The sequence below is a fragment of the Panthera pardus genome, unplaced genomic scaffold, assembly GCF_024362965.1.
Source record: "Panthera pardus isolate Hobbes unplaced genomic scaffold, ASM2436296v1 HiC_scaffold_6, whole genome shotgun sequence".
NCBI classification, from domain to species: domain Eukaryota; kingdom Metazoa; phylum Chordata; class Mammalia; order Carnivora; family Felidae; genus Panthera; species Panthera pardus.
This window is the reverse complement of record NW_026526991.1, coordinates 10,536,636-10,550,438: the sequence shown is the minus strand read 5'-3', so window position 1 is coordinate 10,550,438 and position 13,803 is coordinate 10,536,636. Positions and strand designations below refer to the sequence as shown.

The window sequence follows — 13,803 nt, the reverse complement described above, 5'->3', positions numbered from 1 at the left end:
AGTAAGAGAGAACCCAGGACGCAGCCAGGGATGGGGTCTGCAGCACAGCTGGACTAGAGGAAACCCTGAGATTCAAGGAGCAGCTGGAAAGGGGAAGAAAGACAGGCAGGTGCAGGAAAGGAGGTCAAAGAGACGGGAGAAAGATGGGCAGGTATGGGAAGGGTCCTGCTAAGAGGGAGCCGTTCCAGCTAAAGGACACCCAAACATGGCCAAGCTGGAGGGAAAGGTTAATGCTACAGAAAAATGGGGAGATGATTTGGAGGAACTGAGGTGGAGGTGTGGGTGGGCATGTGGTGCCTTTCCTGAGATGAATGAGGACAGTGAGCACAGGTGGGCAGTGAGGACAGGAGGGCAGTGAGGACAGGAGGGCAGGAGGACAGGAGGGCAGGAGGACAGGAGGGCAGTGAGGGCAGGAGGGCAGTGAGGACAGGAGGGCAGGAGGACAGGAGGGCAGGAGGACAGGAGGGCAGTGAGGGCAGGAGGACAGTGAGAGCAGTGAGGACAGGAGGGCAGGAGGGCAGTGAGGACAGTGAAGACAGTGAGGGCAGTGAGGGCAGCACGACAGAAGGGCAGGAGGACAGAAGGGCAGGAGGACAGGAGGGCAGGAGGACAGGAGGGCAGTGAGGGCAGGAGGACAGTGAGAGCAGTGAGGACAGGAGGGCAGGAGGGCAGTGAGGACAGTGAAGACAGTGAGGGCAGTGAGGGCAGCACGACAGAAGGGCAGGAGGGCAGGAAGACAGGAGGGCAGTGAGGGCAGTGAGGACAGGAGGGCAGGGCATGGAGAATTCCCACCTGAGCGAAGGAAGAGCAGAGTGCAGGTGGGTTGGGGGGGGGTCCTTTTGGTGATGCAGCCAGAGGATCTGTGGGTCATGCTTCCGTGCCCGGGTACATTAGGGTGCAAGTTTCAAACATACACAGCTAGGGCTCTCTGCCTCATCACAACTTAGTGGGAAAGTCTCCTCAGACAGACATTCTACTTGGACTCTCGACAGTAGAGCTGGAACGTTCCCGTGTCCTGGTTTGTAAGCTGCGTGTCCACTGCGCAGCTAGTCCCTGCTCTGTTGGTGGGGCTGTCTACATACCAAAGGTCCGGACCATTTATTAACTCTTATTTTGAGTAGAGGCATGTGATTTTTTTAAGTTTGTTTATTTATTTACTTATTTATTTATAGCACGCGAGTGGGGAGAGAGAGAATCACAAGCAGGCTCTGCACCGTCAGCACAGAGCCCCATGCAGGGCTCAAACTCATGACCGTGAGATCATGACCTGAGCCAAAATCGAGTCAGATGCTCAACCAGCTGAGCCATCCGGGCATCCCCACAGCATGTGGTTTTCATAGACACTAGTTTTAAATTTATATGCAGTGAATCTGTCTAACCCTCCCATCACTCACTCTCATTTCATAACTTGCCCTGTAATCTTCCTAGTGTTGGTTGCACTGGTCTGGCTCTGGGGGAAGGACCCAGACCCACCCTCATGAAGGCCCTGCCTGTCACGCTGACCTCAGCACCCAAGATCTGGGGCTCACCTGGGGACCAGGGACAGGAAACCCATTCTCCGGCAGATAGTATCTACAACCAGCTAGAGGCCTAGTGACAAATAGCCACATTTCTTCTTCTGGATTTCTGTGAAAAATTTTTCAACACCAATTTTAAGATTGAAACAGACTGACCCCCTGTTCTCCCTCTCACACACTCACAAGCGTGCATATACACCCATGGGCGCACGCGCGCGCGCACACACACACACACACACACGCACACACTGATCTGAGCCATACCAGCTCCCCCATGTGACCACCACCCCCAGCCTGGAGCTCTGGTGTGGACAGAGGAACACACAGGTGTGACCAGTGCCCCCTCTCTTTCTCTGGGCCCAGCTTCCTCCCTGGCCAATCCAGCACATTTGGGGAGAATCCCTAGGAAGGTCCACGGCATGATTTTGGAGAGTACTTCTCACGACTCCATCAACGTGGAGTCTTGGTCCCCACTGCCAGGGGCAGCTCCCAGTCCCTTATCTGTGCCACCGTCCCCCAGAAACAGCCAGTGTCACACCAAGCAGAGAGTTTATTGAGGCGCTAGACTGCGGGGAGTGTGCAGCGGCGAAGCGGACGCTGGTGCGACCAGGGCCAGGGCGGGCGCCCTCCTCCTAGCGTCTGGGGGCTTGGGGTAAGCGTCCAGAGCTACTCCTAATCTCCCCCAAGCCCCTTCTGGGGAACCCCTCCCTGCTTCCCCCTGAGCTCCACGGAGGGCAGTTTGGGGGTCCCTCTCTTTGTCCCTGTGGTCAAGGATGGGATAATCCCTTGAGATTCACTATAAAAATTAAAATTCCTTTATAAATCACAGGGGAGGGGCAGGAGGGGATCACCTGGGAGCTTGGTGCCACTGGCCACCTAGAGCCTCTCCTTCCTCTACAACCCTCCCAGTTCTGACCCCAAGTGAAGAGCAGAGGGTGAGAGTTTGCAGGCACAGAGAGGGGCAGAGACAGAAACAAGGAGATAGGAGGAGGTCAAGGGGCAGATGAGGGCGACACAGAGAGAAAGAACGGATCGGAGGGAAAGTGGAGAGGTGCGGACTCCTCTCTCCCGAAGCCCCTGGGGAGCACGGAGGAAACTCCCTGGACGTCAGTTCCCACGTGCCCCCAGTCCAGCTCTTGCCAAAGCCGCAGTGGCTTCTTGAGACACGCCCAGCCCCAGCTGCACCCGCAGCAGGAGCCCGGTGGCGGCTACTCCAGGTAGATGTCCTCTGTGGGGCAGGCGTACTCCAGGTGCTCCTGGTAGTACTCCAGGAAGGCGCGGCTGGGGGAGAGAGCGTCATCCGCCAGCCACCCGGGGCCACCTGAGTCACCCGCACCCCCACGCCCCACGCTCTCCCTCCTCACCCACCTGGGCCTGCCCGTGTCACCCCTGGACCCCATTCCTCAGCTCTCCAGGCCCGTGGGGCAACGTGCCTCTTCCACCCCCAGCACCCTCCCCCTAGGCTCCTGCCCCACGTCTGCAGACTTGCTTTCCATCAACTTCTTCCAACTCTCCAGCTCTACGGCTCCTCATCTGGCCTTCCCCTCACTCCCGTACAAACTCCCCACCCCATGCCGGGCCTTCCCCACAAACCTCACCTCCCTGCCCGTCTTCCCAGCCCTACTCTCCCCACCCCCCGCTGGGCACTCACGCACCAGCTCTGCGTCCCACACGCCCCCCAGCCAACCCTTCCCCCGCCCCAGCTCACCCCACACTCTGGGCCACGGGCCTCATGGACTCCTGGGACACAAAGACGTGGCAGGCAAAACGGCTCAGCAGAGGGTGTTTGGTGATGAAGCCGAAATAGCTGAAGGGGAGTTGGTGCAGAAGAACGTGAGAGCACACACACCTCAGGCCCCCCTTAAGATCTGGAGAGGAGTCAGGGACAGAGGGCTCCGGAAGAGAGTAAGGGGAGGGGACAGTGTGTGGGTCACAGGACTTCCACATTTCAAGGTGACTTTTTGGGCTCTAGTGCAAGCACAGTGCTCGGCACCTAAGAGGAGTGAGTGGCCTGTGTTGCCTTCTCCACGACAGGGGTGCCCCGCCAGGGCCACCCGCCTCCGTGGCTCCCCACCCAGAGCACACGGCAGGGCCTCCCTCCTGCCCTCTAGATGTGAGTCACGTGAGCCTGCACCGTCCCATCTCTGGTCCTGCCAACTCTTGCAGCTCTTATCTGAGCTCTGATTTGGGGCGTGGCCTTGGCCCTCAACCCGCAAAACCCTCTTCATGGAGAGACACCTCCCACTCTGGTTCTGTCACAAGCTTTCAGTCACCGCCCCAGCTCTTCCCTGAATCTGCCCTGTTCTCTTCGCGAAGACATTAATGAAAGTTACCGTCCAGAGGGAGAGCCTGTCAGAGCCCCGCGGCATGAGTCTGGAGTCTCCCCCACTGTGGCCCATCCAACCCACATCACACTGCATTGGGCTCCCGTGGTTCTGCCACATGGGAATCCACATGACAGCGTCACGGCCAAAACAACATGCTCGTGCTGTCGGTGAAGAGCCGCATCTCAAACGCCGCGTTCAGTCGCATTTATCGTCACCGTCGCTTCGATGGGGCTACCGAGTCCCGGGCACCGCCCTCAGCCCTCCCTGCTCTCACCTCACATAAACTTCACGACAGCTCCGTGAGGTCAGTGTCCCGTTTACTGTCTCTACACGATGGAAATGAGGCGCCGAGGCAGTCAGAAACCTGCCCAAGGACGCACGGCCAGTCTGTGGCAGCGCAGGAGTACTTGTGGCGATCTGCGACCTAACAAGCCACGTACTCCTGTTTCATCCGGCACATTCCGGACCTGCTGCCTCCTTCACAAGGAAGTGAGCTACCCCTTGGCCTAACGCTGTTTCATCAGCGCCTCCTTAGCGTGAAGGACTGCGCCGAGTTCCGGAGTAATGCGTATTAGGAAGGCCTGGCCAGGAGAGCAGCTCCTGTGTCCCCTCCCCTCCACCCACCACCTCCACTGCTTGCATCCTAAACCACTGGTCTGACCATCCTTCTCTCATGCGCTTGCGCTTGGGTCGTGTTTAGGTGTCCAGACCTGAGCTTGTGGCACATGCAGTTTCCCTCCCGGTAGTGCCACCCTCAGCCCGCCGCCCGTGCAGGTGTGGCCTCCATGCAGACCAGTCCTGTGGTGCCCGAGCGCCCTGCTGTTTGGTCTGAGCCCTGACACTCTACTCCAGCTCTGCATCCTGACAAGCCAGCTGGTCAACCCAACTGAGTCACACTCAGTGACACCACTGCCAACGGGATGAAATACAAGCTCTTTGACAGAGTCAAAGGCCACCGGTACTCCTAGTGTCCCTCCAGCCTCATTCCAGCTGTTCCCCAAGACACCTAGTACCCCCCACCCACAGCCTTGGCTCACCTGGCTCCCTACCAAGACCTGCCCCGTTACTTACTTGTCTTCCAAGGCTCACAGAATGCTTGCCAGTCCCCACCTGAGTCCCAAGAGAACTCACCCACCTCTCTACAGGTCTGCTCACTGGAGCCCCATAGCAACATCTGCCAGGCCCCGATAGATGCTTCTAGTGCTGACTCGTCTATGTGTCTGTCTCCCCACCCGGACCAGATGGGAGCTTGTTTTGTCCGTGTCTCCTGAGCCCAGTGCAGAGCGGGCGCCATGTAAGGGGTCAACTCACAGAGCCACGTGGCTGCAGGCGGGGCAGTCAGGGCGGTGGAGGACGGGAATCATAGAGGGGCGGCCCTGGGGTTTTATGGGGGCTCTGAGGAAGAGAAGGCTCTCACCAGCTGTTGCGGGGATGGCAGCCACAGAAGGAGATGTTCTTCATCTGGAAGAAGTGGCTGCAATGCTGGAACTAGAGCAGAGGCGGCAGGTGTCTGCCAAGTTAGACGGAGGGCCTGGAGCCACTCCTGGCACCCCTGCCACCCTCCCTCCGTCGGACCCTCTTGCCTTAGCCCGTCCCCAGCCTCCCCTGTGCCTCAGACCCCTACACCCCCACCTCAGGTCCTCCGCTTAGACTCAGCTTGACCCCCCGAAGGGAAATCTCAAGGTCACAGGAGGCAGGAGGACGCAGGTGGACCGTCAGCTTCCGGGCAGTAGCAATCTGGGGAAGAAGTTAGGGGAGAGAGGGTCTCAAGGGCCTACAAGGGTGTCTTCGTCTCCCCTTGGTGCAACATTTGCATTATGGATGAACGCTCTTGGCACTGACTCTCGAACGTGTGAGCCAGGGGTCTTGGCCATTCCTTAGGCTCAGGACCACCTGGTCACCTCTCTGCACAAAGCCTGCCATTTCCTTCTGTTCCTCCAGACAGGACCACAGCTCCCACCACCCCAGGCCTCCTCACTGCCCACCCCACGAGCTGGATGGGAGTTCTCAGGCACAGGGCCGTCCTGCTCTTCCGCTGCTTTTCTACTCAGTCACAGGACCAGTAGAGGGCAGGTGCTCATTAAATGTTGACTAAGAACAAATGAGGGAGCAAATGACGGAGGAAAGGACGTATGAGAGTTGGTCTTGATTTGCAGACAAAAAGAAGATGGACTGCAGGAAAGCAGAGGTCCCACTGAGCCCGCCAAGAGACCCCAAGGTGCTGGGAGGCAGCTGCCAAGCTCTGCCCTCTGACCAGGCCTCTGAATCAGAGCTGGGATCCCTGCCCCCTGAGGCTCCCAAGGCCCCACCTGAACCCTCTATGGTCAGAGGCCTGGGGCCTCCAGAGGCTGTGCAAGCCTACAGGACTGAGGTGGACCCCTGCCTCCAGACTGACCTTCTGCATGGCTGCACACAGGATGCCATTGCCCTGGTGACAGGGCACCTCTACAGAGCCCAGGAACTGCACGTCGAACCGCTCCACCCAGCAGGGACTCCGCTTGCTCCCTGGAGGGGTGGGGAGGGGAGGGGAGTATCATAAGGGGTCTAGATCAGGCCAGTGGCGGGGCGGGTGGTGGCGGGGGGGAGGGGAGGAGGGCGGCTGGGTAGCAAACTACACCTCAGGGATGGGACCTCACCCAGCAGGTCCTTGGCAGGACCGGGCACCGCGTGGGCGTAGAAGGCAGGGAAGACCCCACGCTCCCCTGTGCGCATGTTGAAGCCACGGAACCAGAAGTCGTCCTCCTCGGCCTCCACCAGCACCGGGTCATCCACATCCAGCTCCAGTTCATCCGGATGGCGGGGGATGAACCTGAGATGAGGTCAGAGGTGGGAGATCACTGGAGGAGGGGCAGCACTGGCTGGGATGCGTCCCCCCCGCGGGCCCAACGGTGTCTGCAGACCAAGGTTGGGGATCACTGCCGGCACGTGAGGAGGCAGTACCTGAAGACGGCCCGATGAGTTTGCTCTCGCTCCTCCCCGTTGACCAAGCAGGAAAAAAGGCCAAAGGACTCGGTGCCTGAGTGACAGAGACAGAGAAAGACAGACTCAGAGGTGGGAAAGGAAAGTACTTGAAGGCCTGGCCAACTTCCTCCCCCCAGCATTCTGCTGTAGGTCGTCCTGAGTCAGGGAGGGAAAGGGAACCAGCCCATCGGGGCGAGGAGGAGCATCGATCCCCGCAGGCGTCCCCGCCCCGTGAGGGACCTCAGGCTGCCCTGGGCGCACTCTGGGGACCTGCCTGCTCCCCGGGACCATCCCCCTTCCCCCACTTCCCACTCACTGGAAGAACGAGATGTGCTGTTGACAAAGACATTGAGGAACTTCTTGGAGAAGGTGAGGTCAGGGCTGTCTGGGGAGGCGTCCTCCGGGCCCTGACCGCCACTCAGAAGTGCAGCTGCTGTCTCTTCCTCGCTGGCCTCCCCGCCGCTGTCCTCCTCGCTGGCCTCCCCGCCGCTGTCCTCCTCGCTGTCCTCCCCGAGGCCAGCGCAGCGCCGAAGGCTCACCAGCTCTAGCTGCGTGTGCTCGTCCACCACCAGCGTGTACTTGACCGCATCGTACACCAGCGAGGCGTCCAGCGGCGCCGCGGGGCCCGCGCTCCGGCCCCCAGGGGGCCCCGCCTTGTCTTCAGTGTCATCCTCTTCCTCTTCCTCCTCGTCGTCCTCCTCCTCCTCCGAGCAGGCGGCGGAGCAGGCGCGGCCAGGACGGGCGCCGCGGCCCGGAGCGGCCCACAGCGGCGTGATCGTGTCGCGTGTGGGGTTGCTGAGGAAGAGGCAGGGCCCGGGCTGCGCAGGGCCAGGCCGGGGTGCCGAGGGCACGGGCGGCGGCGGCCCGCACAGCGTCTCTATGTCCACCAGCTCCACGCCGCCCGGCCCCGCAGCCGCCTCAGGGGCCTGTGTGGCCCCGCCAGCCGGCGACACGGGCTCCCCCGAGGGACGCGACGCGGGGGACAGACACTGGCCAGGGCAGCGGATGGGCGAGGAGCCCTCGGAGATCATGCGGCTCACGAGGTTGCTGAGCAGCCAGGGCGAGTCGGCGTCCTCGCTGAGGTCTGGCTCGGACTCGGACCCTGACTCGTACTCGCTGTTGGTGTCGTCGTGGCCCACCGGCAGGAAGGCGGGGCGGCGCGGGGGCTCGCACGGGGCCTCGGGCTCGGGCTCGGGCTCGGAGGCAGGCGACGAGGCCTCCTCGATGGAGTTGGTGAGGTGCGAGGAGCGGCCGCTGCTGCTACTGCCGCCGTCGCTGCTCAGCTCCAGCTCCGTCTCGGAGATGGAGGAAATCATGCGCCCCAGGCGTGCGGCCCCAGCGTCCTCCGAGTCGGAGCCTGGCGACGACAGCTCCTGGCTGCTGCGCCGGCCTCCGCGGCCCCCGCTGGAGCGGCTGCCCAGGTCGGCCTCGATGCCAGGATCTGACGAGGGCGAGGCCCCACAGGGCGCGGGGGGGTCCGCCGGCCGGTTCCCTTCGCAATCGCAGCCTGGGCGCACAGGCGACTGTGCCCTGCAGGGGCTCGCGTCTGTGGGCTGGAGGGGGGCGGGTGACTCTGCCGAGCAGGGGTATATGTCAGCAAGCCCACCAGGTTCCCTTCCTCCCCCCCACCTCCTGTGACCCCACCACCAGCACCACCACCCCGCTAACCTCTGAGGGGCTCCTGGGGAGGTGAGCACAGGACTGTTTCCTGCCAGGAAGCTGGAGGCGCTGGGGCAAAGCCTCCATTGTTGTTCAGGGAGTCCTGGGGGGGGGGGGGGTTGGGGGGGAACAGCAGTAAGACAGTGGTGCCCAGGAGGGTCTCCAGCTCTCAGGGGTAGGACAGGCTGTCGTGGGGAGCAGAGTTCCAGATGGTGGAAACCCAGGTTTAGTTCCAGGGTGCTGTAGGTGGGTCTGGGTGCTCACCTGGGCTCCCAGTGTAGTCAGGTGGAGCGTGGTGGGCCGATTCTTGTGGGGCTCCTCCGTGGAGGGGGAGGGGATCAGGGCCTCCTCTGGGGCAGGGGCCTCTAAGCCAGGGCCTCCTCCCTCCTTGCCCTCCCCTTCTCCTTCCTCCTCTTCTTCCTCCTCCTCCTCTTCTTCTTCCTCCTCCTCCTCTTCATTGTCATCGATCATCTCAAACTCCTGGAAGTCGTCCTGGAAGGAGCAGATGGGGTGCGGCTGCTCCGAACGTCCCAGGGAGAGACTGTCCTGCAAGAAGGAGGGACAGGCAGAGCTGGGCCAGAGCTCAATAGTGACTGGGGGTTCCAGGTGCCAGGAAAAGGGAAAGCAGGAAACTGTAAGTTAAGGGAGAGAAGACTCCAGTTCACTCTGCTCCCCATCAACTGATCAGTTGTTTATTTGTTTGTTTTTCAACCCGCATAAGATACAAAAGGATCCCTTCAGTTCTTGCTAAGAGCCCAGACTCTTAAGCTTAAGTGACAGAAATTCTCAGAGCGGCCGCAACCCACCTGCCATCCTCATGTTGCTCCCAAACCTCGTCACATTTGACACCAACACTCCTGTCTTCATAGCACTTTGACACAACTCACAATTACTCTACACCCCCAGCAAGCTGCAAGCCTCACCAGAGCAGGGCCGTGTCCATATTGTGTACCCTACACCGAAAACAAGACTTAGCCTGTGGATGCTAAGTGGAATGCATGAAGACAGCCCAGGATAAGCCAAGCTTGCACCCACCTCAGGGCCTTTGACACAGTTAATCACTTTCCTCCACTCCCTACTTCCCTCACCTGCCCAACCCCAGCTAGTCGTCCCTAAGGGCAAGGTTGTGTGCCATTTCCACCAGAAAGTCTCCCTAATGGCTTCAGTCTCTGTTGAGTTCCCTTCCCCCTCAGTGCACCTAGGAGCCCAGTCCTTGATACTCAGGCAGCCAGCCATTGCCTCTTATGACTTTCTCCCCTACTGAGTTAGAAGCTCCCAAGGGCAAGGGGCACACTGGTCCCATTCTCCTTCCACACACCTGAAAGCCCCCAGCACTTGCCACATGGCAGTTCCTCAGAAATGTTCTAGAGTGAGTAAAAACAAAAACGTGGAGAAAGGGAGGGAGAAGAGAAGAAGAAGGGGGAGATGGGGAGGAGAAAAGATTAGGGGTGGAGACGTAGGGCAGATAGATGGAAGCTTGAGAGATGGGGATAGGGTTAGGAAGGAGATGGCAGCTGGAAGGGGTTAGATCTTCCTAGAAAGTAGTCTGAAGACAGAAGGCACCCAAACCATAGGCACACCTCCCCTCCCCCAAGCTAGCCCAGTGACAGGGCCAGGGCAGGAATGCTAGGGACAGCCCTCTGTGGAGGGCATAGAGTCTGAGAAAAGAGAGGTTTGATATCAAGGAAGACCCTGGACCAGGAGGCCAAAAGGGAGGGGGGAGTCAAAGGATTTCTATTTCAAGGCTGAGCGCAGACCCACCCTAAAACTCCAAGTGAGCATTAAACAGATCCGAAGTGAGGTTCTCCCTTAACAGGGTTCCATGACCCCAGCCCATTTCCCACCTTCTCGCAGTGGTCCGAGTCATAGCTGAGGCCCAGGCCACAGTCATCGGTGATCTCAGACAGGTCCTCATCGTCAAATTCTTCCAGGCTTATGTCCTGGGGGGGCCTGGGGAGGGGACCAGGGTCAGAGAGCAAGGACAGGGCTCCTGAGGGAGCCACCACCCCTGGACTCCCTCCCTGTCTGGAGGCTGGTCCTAAGGAGGAACCCCCAGCTGCTAAGCCCCATGGTCTCCAGAAACCCCAATTCTCAGATCCACATCCTGCCATCACCTTGAACCCCAGGCTCTGCTCTTCAGTGGATCCCCCACAATCTGAGCGATGACCAGTCCAGAAGAGCCATCTGTCCCCCCAATCCTCCCCACCCCCTCTTCCTCTCTCCTCCAGGCTACAGGCCCCTCTGGGTCACAGCCTCAGCCCCAGGGGAGTCAGTCTGAGCAGAGTGGGGGAAGGGGGGGAAGGGGGAGCTGAAGCTGCAGCAGCAGAAGGGGGGGGTGCGTTCAGGTGGGCCTGCTCTGAGAGCAGAGTCTAGCCACTTTGTCTCCCATTCTGTCTAAGGCAGGTCTACACCCAAAGGTCCAACCTTCTCCCCACCTCAGTCCCTTCCCCCAGGGCTCCAGGCTTGATTTCAACTCTCTCCCTCCCGGAGCTTTACAGGCCAAGACAGGCCTTCAGCAAAGAGAGGCCCAGCAAGGCCAAAAGGACACTGCCAAGCACAGAGGGCGGCTCAGCATCCTGCCCAGACAGGCTGCCCCTCAAAGGCTCAACCCAGGTCCTCCACCCTTGAGGGGTCAGCTGCCCCAGCTGGGTGCGGCACAGGGTCCTAGCGGGATATGGGGGTAGGGGCATTAGGCCTGGAGAAGGGGGAGAAGGGGCGGACAAAAATAGACCCTGAAGGGAAGGAGGATGATGTACAGGAGTCAGAGGCCTTAGGACCAGACAGGGGACTGGGGCTTGGGTCCCCAAAGGCGATGGGGGTGGGGTGGCAGGCCCGGGTCGGAGGAGGCTGGGGATGGGTCGGGGCGGGGGCTGTAGGAAGATAAGGGCCTGCCGAGGCCCGGGGCGCCAGAGTGCGTACCTGCAGCCTGGCGGCGACAGCGAGTGAAAGGTGGAAAGAGAAAACATCTCCGCCCGATCCGCCATCTTCTCCGGGGAAAGGCCTGCCGACTGCGGCGGGGGGAGGGGTGCGCGGAGCGACGGCCCCGCACGCCCTTCGTCGCTCCCTCCCTCGGTCCTCAGCCCTCCCCGAGTCACCTCGTGACACGCCCTGCGACACCCCGCCCGCCGACACACCTCGACACCCTGCCAGGACACCGCGGCAGGCGAGCGGCAGCGCCGCAGGGGGAGGGGAGGAGGGGAGGGAGGATCCGGGAGAGGAGGGAGGGGACAGGGGAGGGAGGGAGGGGGACGGCGGGGAAGCTGGTTGGAGGAGAGAAGATGGTTTGACTGAGAGGCTCTGGTTCGGGAGCGGTCGGGTTTGGGGTTTTTTTCGGGGTGGGGGGAGCAGGTGAGAAGCGGATTGGCGGGGATGAGGGTTAGGTATATGTACAGGAGGGTCTGCGGGTGGGGAGACACAGAGTGAGACCCTTAAATGAGAACCCTACGGTGGGAAAGTGGAGGAAGGCAGCTGTCTGGGTCCACAGACCTCTGGTTAACCGTGGGATTGGATTGTGGGGGCTCGTGGAGGGGCGGGTGCCGCCCCGGAGCTGAGCTGACGTCCGGAGGAATCAGAAGAGTTGGGGTCCCAAGCCTGGGTCTGAGGGGATGGAGACCGAGGCTGGGCTGGCTGCGGGTCCTAAGGGGCTGAGGGAGCTGTCCGCCTCTGGGTGCTGATCAGGGCTGGTTGGAGCTGTCCCACAAAGGGTGCTGATTGGGCCGCCAGAGATTTCTCCCTAAAACGTGCTGACTGGGCTGGAGGAGCTATTTCCCTGACGGGAGCTGATCACAGCTGAAGGAGCTGCTCTCCCAAATCTTGCTGATCGGTGCTGGACAGATACATCTGACCCGGGGATGCTGAGCTGGCTGGATTCGAAGTTAATCACACAGGATGCTTGATTGAGACTAACACGGAACTTTCAGGACACAGTACAGACTACGCAGACTGGACCGAGGTACTGTTGGGAATTGGGTGATAACCCTGATGCTATGTTCATTCAACTAGAAAAACTATTTCTTGAGCACCAACTATGTGATTGGCATTGTTCTGGATACTGACGTGTTCTGGCTTGTTACGGAGCTGTGTGGGGAGAGCGATGGTTGAAATGGAGCTCAAAGAGTTAGATTAGGTCAGGGTCAGCAGGTATTGGGGCAGGGGGAGGGCAGATCAGTGTTATGAGTACAGTTGACACAGACAGGTTGGAGGGGCAGTTTAGGGAAACATTGTGGAGAAGACTTGGCTAAAGAAGGAAGCTGGAGTTTCAACAAGAGTGCCATGAAAGTATCCTTTTCCCCCCTTGATGGAAATTATGTGCGCTGACATTTCTTTGTCTAAATTATTTCTGTGGGAAGGATGTGGCTCTTGAATGATTAATGCCTGGAAACCACAAGGCAGAAGGAGCTCTTGCAAGTTGGGAAGGGCAACATCATTCTTTGGGAAAGAAGACCTATGGCCAAGGGTAGACTGTGCCTGCTTTTGTGCCTAATCACAATTTACATTTCATCTCAATTATGGTATTTTTCTAAGAATGGTACTTAATAGTTTATGTTATCCTCCCTAATGAATGAGAACTACAGGAGAGCAGAGACACTATCTTATCTCTCTTTGAACCTCCAAAGAGGTTCTTCTTTGAACCTCCAGTGCCTGGAACACAGCACACGCTCAGGAAATGTGTGAGTGAGCAAATGAATGAATGAGAGGGCTTATGGACTTCACCAGTCCATAAATGGGGCATTAAGTCCTTGTCTGCATGCTGTCTTTTCAATTTTAGGAGCACTAAGAACATTCCTCATTTCTGAGGTTCAAGGAGTCTGGACATATTAACAACTCCATGACTTTCCCCCACAAAATTCCAGATCACTCCCTAGAATTCACAGAGTTTTTACCCCAACTTCCCAGACTTCCTTTCAATCCTGTCTTGTCGTGAAACTAGACATCCACATAAATGGTCCATCCAACACCACCATGGTAAGACAGTTCCTTGACTTCTGATCAGTCAACAGTCTTCAACTCTTTCAATTCTAGCAACCTCTCCCATAAAGAGCCTCAGGATTTACTTCTGCCTGGAATTGCACCAACTTTGAATCTTTATATGTCTAAATTCCATCTCAAATTATCACTCCTACAATCCTCTTCAAGCCTCTCCACTTACTTCCCTCCCTCTTATCAGATGATACACCTGCAGATTCCAGGAGTATAAAGGTCATGAAGTTGGGGCTCCCACTCCTAATTTTACCTGTGAAGTCTTCCATTTGCCCCCAGAGCACAAATGGAAGGTCACCAGCCTTAGAGTCTGAGAGATTGTGGTACTAATCTTTATCTTGCCATCAATTCTCTGAACA

The 13,803-nt window shown here is 58.9% G+C and overlaps 1 protein-coding gene across 1 annotated transcript; it reads right to left on the bottom strand.

The window, feature by feature from the left end:
• Positions 1 to 2,049: 2,049 nt before the first annotated feature.
• On the bottom strand, positions 2,050 to 11,675 carry MAPK8IP2 (mitogen-activated protein kinase 8 interacting protein 2). Its single transcript, XM_019447333.2, has 12 exons — positions 11,384 to 11,675; positions 10,309 to 10,414; positions 8,729 to 9,010; positions 8,474 to 8,567; positions 7,122 to 8,378; positions 6,785 to 6,860; positions 6,481 to 6,653; positions 6,240 to 6,349; positions 5,477 to 5,581; positions 5,262 to 5,332; positions 3,226 to 3,324; positions 2,050 to 2,798 (listed from the first exon to the last, which is right to left on the bottom strand). Exons 1-12 carry the CDS (start codon positions 11,446 to 11,448, stop codon positions 2,726 to 2,728), a joined length of 2,511 nt encoding a protein of 836 aa, XP_019302878.2. The 5' UTR covers positions 11,449 to 11,675; the 3' UTR covers positions 2,050 to 2,725.
• Between the last annotated feature and the right edge of the window lie 2,128 nt (positions 11,676 to 13,803).

Excerpts from the sequence above, each read along its gene's own strand:
- MAPK8IP2 (XM_019447333.2), bottom strand. The coding sequence starts at position 11,448 with ATGGCGGATCGGGCGGAGATGTTTTCTCTTTCCACCTTTCACTCGCTG. Across the intron at positions 6,861-7,121 it reads CAGCACATCTCGTTCTTCCA|GCACCGAGTCCTTTGGCCTT; the intron begins GTGAGTGGGAAG and ends TCTGTCACTCAG. Across the intron at positions 5,582-6,239 it reads TGTGTGCAGCCATGCAGAAG|ATTGCTACTGCCCGGAAGCT; the intron begins GTCAGTCTGGAG and ends CTTCTTCCCCAG.